At 29.6% G+C, this 15531-nt stretch overlaps 2 protein-coding genes across 2 annotated transcripts; one reads left to right on the top strand and one right to left on the bottom strand.

Annotated features, from left to right (window-relative positions):
- Positions 1-8389: 8389 nt before the first annotated feature.
- On the bottom strand, positions 8390-10684 carry LOC119615098 (allantoinase-like). The gene is made up of 5 exons (XM_037971169.1): positions 10204-10684; positions 9991-10142; positions 9513-9926; positions 8910-9453; positions 8390-8841 (listed from the first exon to the last, which is right to left on the bottom strand). Exons 1-5 carry the CDS (start codon positions 10357-10359, stop codon positions 8689-8691), a joined length of 1419 nt encoding a protein of 472 aa, XP_037827097.1. The 5' UTR covers positions 10360-10684; the 3' UTR covers positions 8390-8688.
- A 611-nt stretch (positions 10685-11295) lies between these two features.
- On the top strand, positions 11296-13910 carry LOC119615099 (probable tubulin polyglutamylase TTLL1). The gene is made up of 5 exons (XM_037971170.1): positions 11296-11761; positions 11848-12245; positions 12307-12695; positions 13034-13374; positions 13435-13910. Exons 1-5 carry the CDS (start codon positions 11697-11699, stop codon positions 13574-13576), a joined length of 1335 nt encoding a protein of 444 aa, XP_037827098.1. The 5' UTR covers positions 11296-11696; the 3' UTR covers positions 13577-13910.
- Positions 13911-15531: the final 1621 nt, after the last annotated feature.

The following is a 15531-nucleotide window of genomic DNA, read 5'->3' as shown; positions in this document are numbered from 1 at the left end:
TAGTCTATAGTCTAGTCTATAGTCTAGTCTATAGTCTAGTCTATAGTCTAGTCTATAGTCTAGTCTATAGTCTAGTCTATAGTCTAGTCTATAGTCTAGTCTATAGTCTAGTCTATAGTCTAGTCTATAGTCTAGTCTATAGTCTAGTCTATAGTCTAGTCTATAGTCTAGTCTATAGTCTAGTCTATAGTCTAGTCTATAGTCTAGTCTATAGTCTAGTCTATAGTCTAGTCTATAGTCTAGTCTATAGTCTAGTCTATAGTCTAGTCCATAGTCTAGTCTATAGTCTAGTCTATAGTCTAGTCTATAGTCTAGTCTATAGTCTAGTCTATAGTCTAGTCTATAGTCTAGTGTATAGTTTAGTTTATAGTCTAGTTTATAGTCTAGTCTATAGTCTAGATCTCTGTTTTAATTTTCATATTGAGTATATGATTTCAGAATTTTGTAAAAAACTTTTCTTGGCTTTCTGGAAAAGTTGTTGCACATAAGATGACGACATATTGAAATTTTGTACTTCCTAATGTATGGATGCATACATTAAACATTTCACTTTGTTGATATGTATGTGTTAACTTTTGCTCTGTCGTTAAATGTTAAATAAATGGACGTTGAAGTTAACGTCACACAGTAAATTGACACTTTTTGTATTTTCTCGTGTTTATTGTAATACAAGTGGGAAGGAAATGGTTGAATATTATAATGTCTAGTTCAAGGACAGTAGTCAGTTGTTGAACTAAAGGATAATATTAATTTTTCTTGTAACTTTAATAAAATAATAATTAATACATGAATTTATAGATGTTACTTAAAGAGAATAAAACCTAGAAACAAAATCGAATTATAAACGAAATAATAAAATATATGAAAATGGTCTTAATAAAAATAAACCTTTAACGGTTCGTCAGAATACATAAAAATTAGGATATTTTTTAAAAAATTTAACTGAGAATATCGATGATTTTCATAATTTTTTATTAAACATTTTTACAAGTACCTATTAATTTTAATAAAAATTGTTTCTCAAAATTTCAGCTTTTCAAGATTTTGCAACTATGTTTTCGGAATTCTACTATTTTATAATCTATTCTAAATTTGGTTTCTGTGTGAACGATTTTGACAACTTTCAATAAAAATATTGCTGATCATGACAGAAAATTTCATACAGCAAAATTTCTCTTGAACCTATCATGTCGTAACAGACAGATAGACAGACATATATAGCAAGATCGTACTTAATGGGGTCTACAACCGATATCGGTTAATGTGTTACAAACGGGATGACAAAATTTATATATCCTTCATATATGTATTTGGCGGTGGGTTTTAAATAAAAAGTACTATATACTTATTTTTGTTTAATATCTGCTACGACGTATGTATGATGATGGTGGTTTATTAAAATAAATACGTAAGTAAGTATGTATGATTCTATGCACACATACATATGTATATAGATTCATACATACATCTATAGAAAACATATGCATATGTGTATGTTTGTATGTAGATAAGGCTTACTGATCATTTCTATATAATTTTATTTTTATTTATTCCACTTTGATCGGCTCTACAACTTTATTCCTCTCAACGTAATTTTATACCGCCAATCGGTTTGGTGATGGGTTTTTGAATGTTTTGTACTCGTATTTATCTACGTACTCGTACAATATTATTATTGTTGCTATTGTTATTGTTGTTGTTGGTTTGTTTCGTTTATCTTTTGTCGCGTTTGTCGACGTTTTGGCGACGTCGTTAAATATTTTTGCGGCGATTACGTCAAGATTATTATTTGATTGCTTATTATTGTTGTTGTTTGTTTTGCTTCTTTCTTTTTTTTTGGTTAAAAATATTCAACAGCAACAACAATGTAGTTGTTGCTTTTAAAATTTAACTTATATATTTGTTTTTTAGATCAATTTTTTTTTTCAATAAAATAAATTTTATAATTTTTTATTTATATAAAATTTTACACTCACAATTTCGTTAAATATTTTTTTCTTTAAAAACAAATTTTGAAATAATCAGTTGTTATTTTTCTATTTGTCGGTATTTTGTTATTTAATTGGCGCGCTATTTTTCGTAGATGGTGGATTCTATTATTATTTTGTTTTTGCTTTGTTATTATGATGATGATAGTATGTATTATAGGTTTTATTTTATTTATTTATTATATAGATTTTTTTCTTATTTGGTTAAAAGCCAGAGCGCGTTCGTTACTCACAGCGGCTACTTTACGTAGTAGACTAAAATTTGATGACAACACAACGACGAAAGGCAGACCCAATAAACTGATGATTGTGTGTTATGCGGACTGACGACGAATGCCTGCTAGTAAAAGCTCAACAGCAACAACAATACTTTGTACGATTACATATTCATGTACATATGTATGTGTGTGAGTATGTAAAATAAACGAAGACCAAGACGATTACTAGTAGAATGAGCAACAGTACAAAATAATAAACACATTCGTACACACATATGATGAGTACAATCCGTAGAATTTACTCACGAACACATACCTTGGTACGTATACTCAATGTATAAAATACGTATACTTACAGTGGTTCACTTTGTTACAAATTACGAATAGTATATTTTACCTGTTCTCTAAAACTCTAAGACGATCTTATTATTACATATGTGCGAATATAACTCACTTTCCTACTGGAACAGCAAGAATGTTTCTATTTTTGAAAGTTACTGTATATAACATATAATTTTTAATGAATTTGCTTCGAAAGGAGTTACAAATTATATGGCTAGACTCAAATTGGTAGTTAGGGCAGCATGACGAATATAGTTGGGTAAATTTCGGATCATAGAGATAAACATAACATACATATAGAACATACTACGTCACATAAGAGCATAGTATCATCTATTATACTGATGATTAGAATTCATAATATTCTAAGGATCTAAAGCGACTAACAACTTTAACTCGATTGATACGATGATTCATTACATCTTAGACCACTTTATGTTTTAACAAAGCTATAAGTGGAGCCTTGAGTATCTATACTTACATACATATGTACATATCTCTGAACTGGGATCGTCCAAAAGAACCCAATATAAACTCGAACTAAAAATAACAAAGAAAATATACTTAGGACACATTCTGGACCACAAACAATAATTAAAATAAAATTTAGAGGAGACGATCAATAAATTCCACAGTTATTGGGCGATATGCAGGGAATCCCATGCTTTAAATGAAGTCTTGATCGGAATAGATCAACTACGCTACATAAATATTCCACAAAAGTTAAGGTGATGTGATGCATTGGAATAAACGTTATGATTAGAAGGACAAGTTCCGAACTACATACCACTTAGGGATACTGCTATCCACCGACTGTCCAGATGACTACCTATTTTAACATGTGCTTGTCCTACGAGGAAGCCAATCGTCACCCTATTGATTACGAGGAGACAGACAAAAGGCTTATGCTTGTTTTTTAAGTGTCCCCAATCTCACTTACAAAGAGGCCACTAAAGTGACAATTATCTTCACCCTCGTTTACAAAGAGTACATCCGAGACGGAAGACGAATTCGAGTCTTTTCGGATGCATTGATTCTTTGTAGAACCGCAGGGTACATACATATGATGTGCACTAATGGGAATTCATAACCCTCACATATTCTCACTTGTTGTTAAATAGATAGAGAATATAATTCTTTCAAAAAACGTTTTTTAGATCCCATAGTCCTCTGAGTCTATATTTTTTTCAAGAATATTCAAAATTATCAAAATTTTATATTGGGACTTTTTAGATGACCTAACTTTTTATTGGAGAAGAATTTGTGTATTTGTGATATTGATCGTTGCTTAGATTAGATTTGTTGTACGTATCTTTATATATTGTTGCTTTAGAATAAGCCTATATTCTTAAGAGAGTTAGTTGTGCTAATTGTTCTACATGTTATTAAAAATTAAGAAAAAGGACTAGCAATGCAAATTTTGTTTGGCAAATTTATATATGAGCCAATTACAACCCACTGTGCCCGACTATGACTACTACAATATTGTATTTGTATCTCTGTGTTTATGGTTGTATGAATAAGCTCTTACGATGATAACATTATGGCTAGATTTGCTATTTATGACTACCACAACCAAGACTACGAACGAAGACAACTACATTATTCTACGACACACATTAGTAATGATGGTGGTGATGATGGTTCTGGTGATGATGATGATGAGGACACAATGTTTGTATAAAATGAACAGCAACAATAATTCGAATTGAATATATTTAACGAAATAAGTATAAATTAAACAAGTATGTATGTCATCGTCATATCTCAATATTCTCGTTCATATTCAAACTCATACTCAGACATTCAAATAATAATGACACGATAGTAGATAGAATTTAGACGACAAACAAACAAATCGACAACAAAAAGAAGAAACAAAAAATGTGTGCGAATTTTTCCACATTACGTTGCTTTTACAATAACAAAACAACATTGATTTCGTAATTAAGATAGTTTTTTGTGTTATTGTTGCTGTTGTTGTTCTTGTGGTAGTATGTATTATATTGTTGTTGCTTTCGTTCTTATTCTACCTCAATTTTATGCACGTAACAATGTGTTTTTTAAATAAATTTTTTGTATGATGATTTTTTTTTTGCTTACTCAGGTACGAAATAATTTAATTCTTTTTACTTGTTTTTTGTTTTGTTTTTACACATTATACAAATATTAATTCTAAATTTGTATTGTATTGATCCACGCCACGTCAAAAAATATTTTGCAATATTATTTACATTATTTATTTACCCGTTTATTAAGTGTATTTATATTCATTGTACAATGTACATTAGTATTTTTAATACAGTATATTTTATTTCTAATAATTTTTTGTTAAAAAATATTTTAACACTAAAAATTCTTGACTATACAGAAACTAAAAATTTATATTTATTATTTATATGTATATTTTTTTTGTTTATTTCATAAGGAATTTGTTACTATCACACTAAAATGTTTTGACACTCATTTCTTTGCTCTTTACCTCTTTCTCTTTTTTCATTATACATACATACGTAATCAACTACTTTCTCAATAGCACCTATTTAAATATAAAATCTAGGTATGCAAATTTTGGTACAATTGTACCTTTAGGTACTATTTAGAGTGATAAAGAATGATTTAAAAATGTGGTCACTACTAAAGCAGACATTTTATTAATAGTGTGTTTTATGTATGTATGAACATATTCTGGTTCCTTATTAAATTTTAAGACGATCTAGCCATGCCCGTCTATCTATCTGTTGAAAGATCGATACGGCCCACACGAGAGGAACTAATGCGTTGAATGGTTTGTTTGGTATTAAAAATGAGCAATATCGGTACGATTTCATCTAGCTCAAATGCAATTTTGCACTAGTAACTTTTATATAGCCAGAAATAATATTGTAAAGTATGGCAGAAGCCTTGCCTTATTTGACTCCATTTCCCATATATAGCAAGGTCGCTTTCAGGAAATGATTTTAAGCTTCATAGTGATGAAATTTTTATACTAACAAGTTTTATCACTCATTCTATCTACAAATTTTTCTGAGGATCGGCTCATACTTTAAAATGCCAGTATTTGACTTAACTATTTATATAGGAACTCCCAAATTTTATGATAATTTACAGAAAGTTTATTGTCAATAAATCATTTTAAAGTTATGTAGAGTTCGGTACATCGTTGTGCCAGGCCCTCATTAAAAGCCCTATTCTAAACTTCACCCCGATGTTGATACATAGAATAAAATAGAGAATAAAATTCAGCATGAAACTAATAAATTAACAAATCGTAGCAAATAACAAATCGGCTTATAAAGATTAAGTCCATATTCAGCTAATAAATTTAATAATTTGCAAACATTCTTAATGAGTTAACCCCTCCATGATTAAATGACATAAGACTGACGTTTGATGCCGTTAAATAATTGCGAAGAAAACTTCACTCCTATTCAAGAAATGACCAAAACAAAATACATTGTTCTTAATGAAAACCCCTATAGAGCTCTAGATACAATGTTTTCAATACCTCTTATTCACTGGCATTTTAACTCATTACATTAATACGGCAATATCACTATAGACAAGTACTTACCACGCTCGCTCGGGAGTTAAAAAGTAGTAAAACCTAATATCAGTTGTAAAACCAGTACCAACGTATGTGTATGACTATATGTTAATCATTATTACAGTACTTAAAAGTAATGTAGACGTTATATAGTAGTCATTGAAAAGTAAGGTGCTGTGTAAGTAAAAAATCATTACCAATTTTTTTAACGATTACGCTAGCTACAACAGTCTTAAATTGTTCTTTTGTTATTACTATAATCGAAATAGTACAATTTTTGAATTTGGTTTGTGAAATTTGAATGCTTTCGATTTCGCGCAACACTGGTACATTTACTCACTACTTGTATATATTCATATGTATATGTACTTAATGTACTAGTATGTATGTTGACTACAATAACAATAATAATAAATACATTTCTTTTATTTCGTATCTTAAGTTTATTACGTATGACTGTATTTCGAATACAACTGTTGTCATTGTAATTGTTTGTTTTATCAATTTTTCATTTTTACCCACAAAAACTCACCATTATTACACTCTCTCTTTTTTAATATATTTTTTATCAATATTTTAGGCTTTTTGTTGTATTTATTCTGTTTATTAATATATTTATCATTTCATATTTTGTATTTCATTATTTTTGCCATTTTTTTGAGTTAACATTGTTGTTGTTGTTTTTAAATAGTTGTACTCTTTCTTATTACGTTTTGTTTTTATCATTATTTTGTGGTAGCACCTGCTAAATACATACATACATGTATTTAACATATGATTTTGTTTTTAATACGTAGTATGTTGATAAATCATTTGAAACAAGTAAAAAGTGAGCTTTTATAAATTTAAACTTTAAAAGTGAGATAAAATAAAAGTGAAAGCTTTTCTATTGCAATTTGTTTTTTATTTTATCAAGCTAAAAAGAAAGAGAAATGAGATTTTATTAAAGTTTAAAGGCTATTTATTTGGAATCGTATAAGTGATATGTATTAATATTTGTTAATAAATAATTATACGTCACCCAGGACTAGAGTTGAGTTGCATGTTTTTTCCGCATATGCACATTATTTACAGCAGGAAACATAAAAGTGAATTGCAAATTTGTTTACATTGTTGAATTCCCACTGACTTTAGTCGAAACTGCCAAATTCAGAAGGAAAAAATCCTTGACTGCTATTGACATTTTTGCATATTTTCATAAAACTCCTTAAGCATTTGACATTTTCATCTTGTTAAGAATCTTTGTAGATTAAATCGGATTTGAATATGAACTTTAAATGTCAGTCGTGTATGAGTTTATGTGCTAAAACCGCAATATAGATACATAAACACAAGAAAACACAGCATGTGTTATTCTTCAATTGACAACATCTTAATATGAGGCTATGATACGATTCATTTGTTTATTTCATAAGGGCAAACTGAAAAATACTTTAAACATTATTAGCAATGTTTTTAATAAAACCATACTTAACATTCTTCAAAATTTAAAGAATAAAAAAATCCATATTTCGTTCAAATATAGATATTTCGATCTATAGCGAGTGCTGTAATATGGCTCCCGTTTTAATTAAACAATCAAGTTTTCAATAAAATTTTAATTTTAAAATAATTTTCAGTTTTCCCTTGTACTTAATACTTACGAGCAGGGATCGTAAATAATAATTATTTTTGAATTTTTTATAGAAAAAAATCAAATACAATAAAATATCGGAAAACAAATTCAAACATACCATTTTTATTGGTTTGAGCTATATTTTTATAAAACGATATGATTTTTAAATTTTTGATTTTTATTTTTTTGGCAAAAAATAATAATTATTTTTTGATTTTTATTTTTTTTTGGGCAGAAATAAAAATTTTTTTTGATTTTTATTTTTTTGGCAGAAATAAAAATCAGTTTATTGTAATATTTTCCGTTTATAATGCATATGTACATACCTACATACATACATACATACATACATGATGATTGGTACATACATACTACATGTTTATTAGAATAAATTGATTTTTATTTCTGCCAAAAAAATAAAAATCCAGAATAATTATTATTTCTGCCAGAAAAAATAAAAATCAAAAATTGATTTTTATTTCTGCCTGAAAAAATTAAAATCGAAAAATAATTATTATTTCTGCCAAATAAAAATAAAAATCAAAAATAATAATTATTTTTGGATTTTTATTATAAAAATCATAACGGTTACGGTCCCTGCTTACGAGTGTATGTTTATTTATACATACATACATATGTATGTACATATGTATATTTATTTTGCGGTTGACTATGAAACAATTTATTTGCAACTGAAAACAAACAAATTGACATGGAGTTTGCACTGTTTGTTTGCCACACGACAACTTGTTGCATCTCAATCAACATAAATTATGTTACACATGAAGAAAAAACTGTCGAAACTTTGTAAATATTTATTATTTTTGTGCTTATATGTATTCTTTTATCAAACGAAACAATTAAATATTTTTATTCCCGAATTCAAATTTAATTTTAATTTAGTCTTTTTTTTCACAGTGTAAAATTAACATCTTATGGTTTTGTCATTTTGCATGTGACCCTTCTTTTACAATGATTCTATTGAAACTTAACAATTTTCTTGATATTTTTACGCAAAATAATTTTTCCCAAAGGCTGGCCAAATCCCTCATGCTGTTGATAGACATGCAGACCTCTTACAACGGTAGCATGCACCATACCGCGCAAACGTTGATTGACATAAGGAGTGGCCTGTAATAGGTTAAGCCCATATAAATTCTTTGAATATTTAAATAAATTAAAGATAATAAATTATTTACCTTATTCGATGAATACAATACATTGGCATCAACTTGAAATTCTTCATCGGGATCCCAAATACAAAAGTCGGCATCATAACCCTCTACAATTTTACCCTTCGACTTTTCTAAGCCGCACAATAAAGCTGGTCTCTCACACATGGTTTTGTAAATGTGTTGTATGCCCAAACCATACTTCTGACATTGAGTCCAAACTATGGGTAGACCTAATTGCAGGGAAGAAATACCTGGCCAGGCATTTATAAAATTACCCCTCGTACGACCATATGTTAAACATTTGGGACCCGGTGTTGCGGGCGAATGATCTGATGCTATAATATCCAAACATCCCGACTTTAAAGCTTCCCAGAGAGCGGGTTGATTTGCTCTTTCACGTATCGGTGGTTGAGTTTTGAATTCTGTGTGGCAGTCTTCTATGTCTTCGGCTGCTAAGCTGAGATAGTGGGGACATGTTTCGGCAGTGAGTTGAGCTCCTTTACTTTTGGCTTCTTTTATAATAGGCAGGACTTCATTGGAACTGAGATTTAATAAATGAAATTGTTTTCTGGAAATATATAGAAAAGATTTTGGGTTCTAGATATTCTTAAAACTTGTTTTACTTACTTTTTATGCCTCAAGGCAAGATCGGCTACAATTTGTACTGCATTAACTTCCATTCGAGAAGGTCTAGTTCTCAAAAATGATTCATAACATTTGGGTTCTTCTTCGTTAGGTTTAATGGGTGTCATCAACATTTCTTCAGCATGAACGGCTATAACAATATTATTGTCTAGTTTAGTAAGAAGAGTGTCCAATTGTTGTTTATTAACAGCAGGAAATTCTTTGCTAACAGGTTCGGCGGCTGGCGAGAGTGAACATTGTAGGCCAACCACACCACCACCGATTAAAGCCTCGATATCATCAGAATTGCCGGGTATAATACCGCCCCAAAAACCAACATCAACATAAATTTTGCCACGAGCCGTGGATAATTTTAATTTTAAACCGGCCAAGGAAGTGGTGGGAGGTATAGCATTTCTATAAATAAAGAAGAAATTGTTAAAAACAACAAATATTTATGGGAAAACTTTATTATATTTACGTTGGCCTGTCTATGATGGTGGTAAAACCGCCTGCTGCAGCTGCTTTTGTGGCGGTTAAAAATCCTTCCCAATCTTTACGACCTGGTTCATTGATATGTACATTGACATCTATAAGACCCGGCATTAAAACCAAATTTTCAAAGTCATACACCTATGAGACAAAAATTAGTAATATTAACAAACACAATTAGGCACAAAATGTTTGCACTTACCGCCTCCGATTCTATATTATACAAATATGTATTAACCTCCCCAGCTGTTCTCAAAACCTTTTGTATTATTCCCTCATTGTTGACGATTATGCCACCATGTATAAATCCATCTTCGGTGCCCAAATAAATACGTTTACTTAGGAACAATAAATCCATTATAAATGGTTTATATTAGATTTATTTTATTTTGTTGTTTACAAAATTTACACACGGAAAATTGATCACTTTATTTTATAAATAATTTTCTTAATTAAATTTTCTTTTGCATAACTTAGTCAGTGATCTTTCTATTTGTTTTTCGTTTCACCGGTTTCAATTGTTGTCAGCTTGTGAAAATTTACTACTGATCTTCGTTGTTGTTGATATAAACATTTTGTTTTTCTAGTCGGTGAAAAATTTTTCTTACATATGATCGAGGGTAATAAGCTTTTTGCAAAGCTTTTATCTTAGAAAACTTTTTAAGCTGTAAAGCTTTTTGGTTTAAAAATGTTATTTTGAATTGAAAGTGCTCCAACCACGCTATGAATGAATATTTGATACAAAAAATTCCAGGTGAGACTCATAAGGTCTCACTCACTGTCTATTGCAATGAATACTTTTTTCGGGATCTCCATATGAACGCAACATGTTTGATCTAAAGTACACAATAAATGGTAATGCTTATCGGGACGTAATTTTACAAGTTCAGTTCTTGATTTCCCTGGACTTTTATCAGCATTTGTTCGCATTGATTTAATATCGACATTTAAACAACATTATTTTTAAGTTACCAATAGATCCGGCCTTCTTGAATTCTTCAATTCAGTTGAAGTTAAATATAATTAGTCGGAACAGATGCACCATATTTGTATTATTCTTCAACAATTTGCTGTTTTCTGTTCTCAATCTATTTATATTAAAGAGTTAAAATTTGAAAATGAAACATCTTGAGTTTTTAAAGAATGATCCCATGATACAACTATTATTATAGTTATATTATGGAATGAACCCAAATATTATTTTTATTATGACAAAACAATAATCTAAATAAACAACCCTGACGATTAAATAATTTCCTCGAATTAATTTAATTTCCTTTCTAATTTTGTCGAATTTAACTAAATAATTTTCGAATATATTTCATAGTAAACAAATATTGATTTCTTTAGGATTTACAATACATGTCACCAATATCAGCAGTATAATCCAAAATTGTAACGACAAAAAATTGTTTACATAGAAGCAACAAGCGGCAGCACAATCTCCCTGGTAACCAAAAACAAATTTACCATCGTCACATGAAACCTAAAAAGTTTACAACTGATTTTGTTGGTTCAATAAATGCCACAAGTTGAAGTAGAATCGAAAAAACGTTAAAACGAAAGGCAGCAGAAAAATTGAAGGATAACAAATGTAAACGAGCATTAAGAAGTTTATTTATTGAAAGACGTCATATTTAAGATTAAAAACTTTACACAATTTACAACAACAAAACTAATTAAAAACTTTTACAAATGGCTCAAGAAACAGGTGGTGCTGCAAAAAGGTTAAATGCCACCTATTCCAGTATGTATGGAAGGTAATTTGCAAATGCAAAGAAAATTGCAATGGAGTAATATTGAAACGTAATGGAAAAAATATTCATTTAAAAACTAAACATTTTAGAGTCAGCAATAACATGGGTCATGAACGCATGAAGGTATACTTTTGCACCGATTTTGATAAGTCGGTTTTGGTGAATAATTTTGAAAAACGTGGCTGGCATCAAGTTGGTGGCGATGATGATTGGAATTTTTATTGGGCTGGTGTGCAGACATGTCGTAATATCTTCAGTGTAGACAGTGGTTATCGCATGAATGACAATCAAATGATTAATCATTTTCCAAATCACTATGAACTATCGCGTAAAGATCTTTTGGTAAAGAACATCAAACGTTATCGCAAAGATTTGGAAAGAGATGGCAATGCTTTGGCTGAGAAGTCCGATTTAAATTGGTCGGTAGGTGGGGTAACCAAATATTTATATTTAGATTTTATACCCGTTACATTTGTTTTACCAGCAGGTGAGTTTAATAGAATATTGGCAAAATATATAATAAACTTCTATATAAAATTTATTTTTAGATTACAACATGTTTGTGGAGGAATATCGTAAAAATCCCCAAAGCACTTGGATTATGAAACCTTGTGGCAAATCCCAAGGTGCTGGCATTTTTTTAATCAACAAACTTTCGAAACTGAAAAAATGGTCTCGTGAAGCTAAGGGTGCCTTTCATCCGCAGATTGCTAAGGAAAGTTATGTCATTTCACGTTACATCGATAATCCTCTGCTGATTGGTGGCAAGAAATTTGATTTACGTTTGTATGTTTTAGTTACTTCATTTCGTCCTTTGAAGGCTTATCTGTTTAAGCAAGGATTTTGTCGTTTCTGTACGGTGAAGTATGATACTAGTTGTACGGAATTGGACAATATGTATGTGCATTTAACAAATGTCAGTGTTCAGAAACATGGGGTAAGTTGAAAGAGGTGATAATTGTTAATACATACTAATAAAGAAATCGTACTGAAGTTTCGCTCGAAAGTTAAAAATGTAATTCGCGAAATAGTTATTAAATAACTTTTAATGATGAAATTCGATCAATTTCGAATGGATTGCAAGAATAAATTCTTCTGCCAGAAGGGCATTAATTTATTATATTACATTTCAAAATAATCCCATTCAAATCCGAGTCTTTTGTAGAATCCAAAGTGAGAGAAATTGAAATTTGTTCTTAATTTTGTATGGTTTTACCAAATATTTTTATTTACATCAAAATATTAACAAAATTTTATTGTAAACCTTTATTTTAGGGTGAATACAATTCACTGCATGGCGGCAAATGGTCAGTACAAAATTTAGCCCTATATTTAGAAGGCACGCGTGGAAAAGAGGTTACCGATCGCTTGTTTGGTGCCATTTCATGGCTAATTGTACATTCTCTACGAGCCGTGGCCCCAGTAATGGCTAGTGATCGACATTGTTTTGAATGCTATGGCTATGATATAATAATCGATAACAATCTTAAGCCTTGGCTGGTGGAAGTGAATGCCTCACCCTCTTTGACTTCCACCACCGTAACGGATCGCATTTTAAAATATAAATTAATAGATAATATATTATCGGTCGTTTTGCCGCCAGATGGTATACCAGAGTGAGTTCTCTTTCATATTATTAAAGATTTTCTAAATATTTCCTATGTTTGTTGTTACAGTGTCCGCTGGAATAAAATTCCCAGTGCTGATGCTTTGGGTAATTTTGAATTGTTGCTGGATGAAGAGTTAGCCGCTCAAGAAGAAGCCCAAAATAGCCAACAAAGTAAGAATTCTAAATCCATGGGTAATAGATGGAAATGAGTTAGTTTTTGCAACTGTGATGATTTTCATATTTTTTAGTTTTAAATTTTAGTATTAAGAATTAGAGAAATTCCAAATAATTAGCGCAATTTTTTGTTTTATAATACAGAATTAACTAAGTGCAATATAATTAAAAGAAAAAATCTTTATTCAAAATTATTATAAAAGACTCCATTCCATAGTTAAGTTTATAGTAGACTATAGTTTATTTACCATATACATACAAAAATATCTAAGTTAAAACCATTCTAAACTATTTCTATACAAAACAAAAGATCTTTCAAAATTAATTAAAACTTGTAAAAAATAGAATAAAGCATAATTTCAAAATGCCCAAAATAAACTCTTGTTTTTATTTTATACCCATAATTAGGTTATTTTAAAGCGATTCACTTCAGAATAATAAAATTAATTTTCAATCGCTTTTAAAAATCCTAAAATTCCAATGAAAGTTCTCCAAATGCCATTAAATTTGCTAAAATTCAATTTGAATTTCAATAAATTAGCTTTAAATTAGCAAATTTTGGTTTGGCAATGCCGCTTAAGAAATGTTTATTTTTGATGCTGGCAATGCTGTCTTTCGGCCTAAAATCAGCGCCATCTATCGGTGGCTCAATTTTTGTTTTGTCACTAAAAAATCTTGTCGCTCAATAGATGGCGCTGACCAGAGGTCGTTCCAGGGTTGCCATCCTGCAGAAATCGGGTATAAAGTGGGATTTTTTAAAAAGGGCATAACTCGGCAACGAGTTAACCGATTTGAATAAAACTATAGGCTGTATACAGGGGAAATATAAAGCTATTTTAAAATTTATTTTGACAGGGTTGCCAGGTTGTGTAAGTAGGTAAAAACTTATTGTGTAACGAGACATGTTTAAGCCATTCCTTAAAGTGAAATATCTCAAGACCTAATGAACTGACTTCGATGGAACCAAAGGCTATGGATAGGAAAAGTATTAAACTTAAAAATTTTTACTGGCCATTGTTGCCAGGTTTCTTTATTAAGTGAAATATACAAGTTTTTTAAGTAACAATAAAACATTGTTATAATTCCGGTAATATTAATCCCATGAAAATTATTTGTAGTTTTAGAGATGTAACCAGGGACCGTAACCGATTTTTATAATAAAAATCCAAAAATAATTATTATTTTTGATTTTTATTTTTATTTGGCAGAAATAATAATTATTTTTCGATTTTAATTTTTTCAGGCAGAAATAAAAATCAATTTTTGATTTTTATTTTTTCTGGCAGAAATAATAATTATTCTGGATTTTTATTTTTTTGGCAGAAATAAAAATCAATTTATTCTAATAAACATGTAGTATGTATGTACCAATCATCATGTATGTATGTATGTATGTATGTATGTATGTATGTATGTATGTATGTATGTATGTATGTATGTATGTATGTATGTATGTATATGTATGTATGTATGTATGTATGTATGTATGTATGTATGTATGTATGTATGTATGTATGTATGTATGTATGTATGTATGTATGTATGTATGTATGTATGTATGTATGTATGTATGTATGTATGTATGTATGTATGTATGTATGTATGTATGTATGTATGTATGTATGTATGTATGTATGTATGTATGTATGTATGTATGTATGTATGTATGTATGTATGTATGTATGTATGTATGTATGTATGTATGTATGTATGTATGTATGTATGTATGTATGTATGTATGTATGTATGTATGTATGTATGTATGTATGTATGTATGTATGTATGTATGTATGTATGTATGTATGTATGTATGTATGTATGTATGTATGTATGTATGTATGTATGTATGTATGTATGTATGTATGTATGTATGTATGTATGTATGTATGTATGTATGTATGTATGTATGTATGTATGTATGTATGTATGTATGTATGTATGTATGTATGTATGTATGTATGTATGTATGTATGTATGTATGTATGGTATG

Source organism: Lucilia sericata, unplaced genomic scaffold (assembly GCF_015586225.1).
Source record: "Lucilia sericata isolate MDLA Ls3-8-SP2 unplaced genomic scaffold, ASM1558622v1 Contig004091F_arrow, whole genome shotgun sequence".
Taxonomy (NCBI): Eukaryota; Metazoa; Arthropoda; class Insecta; order Diptera; family Calliphoridae; genus Lucilia; species Lucilia sericata.
The sequence above is the reverse complement of the archived record's forward strand: the minus strand, read 5'-3'. Positions and strand labels throughout refer to the sequence as shown.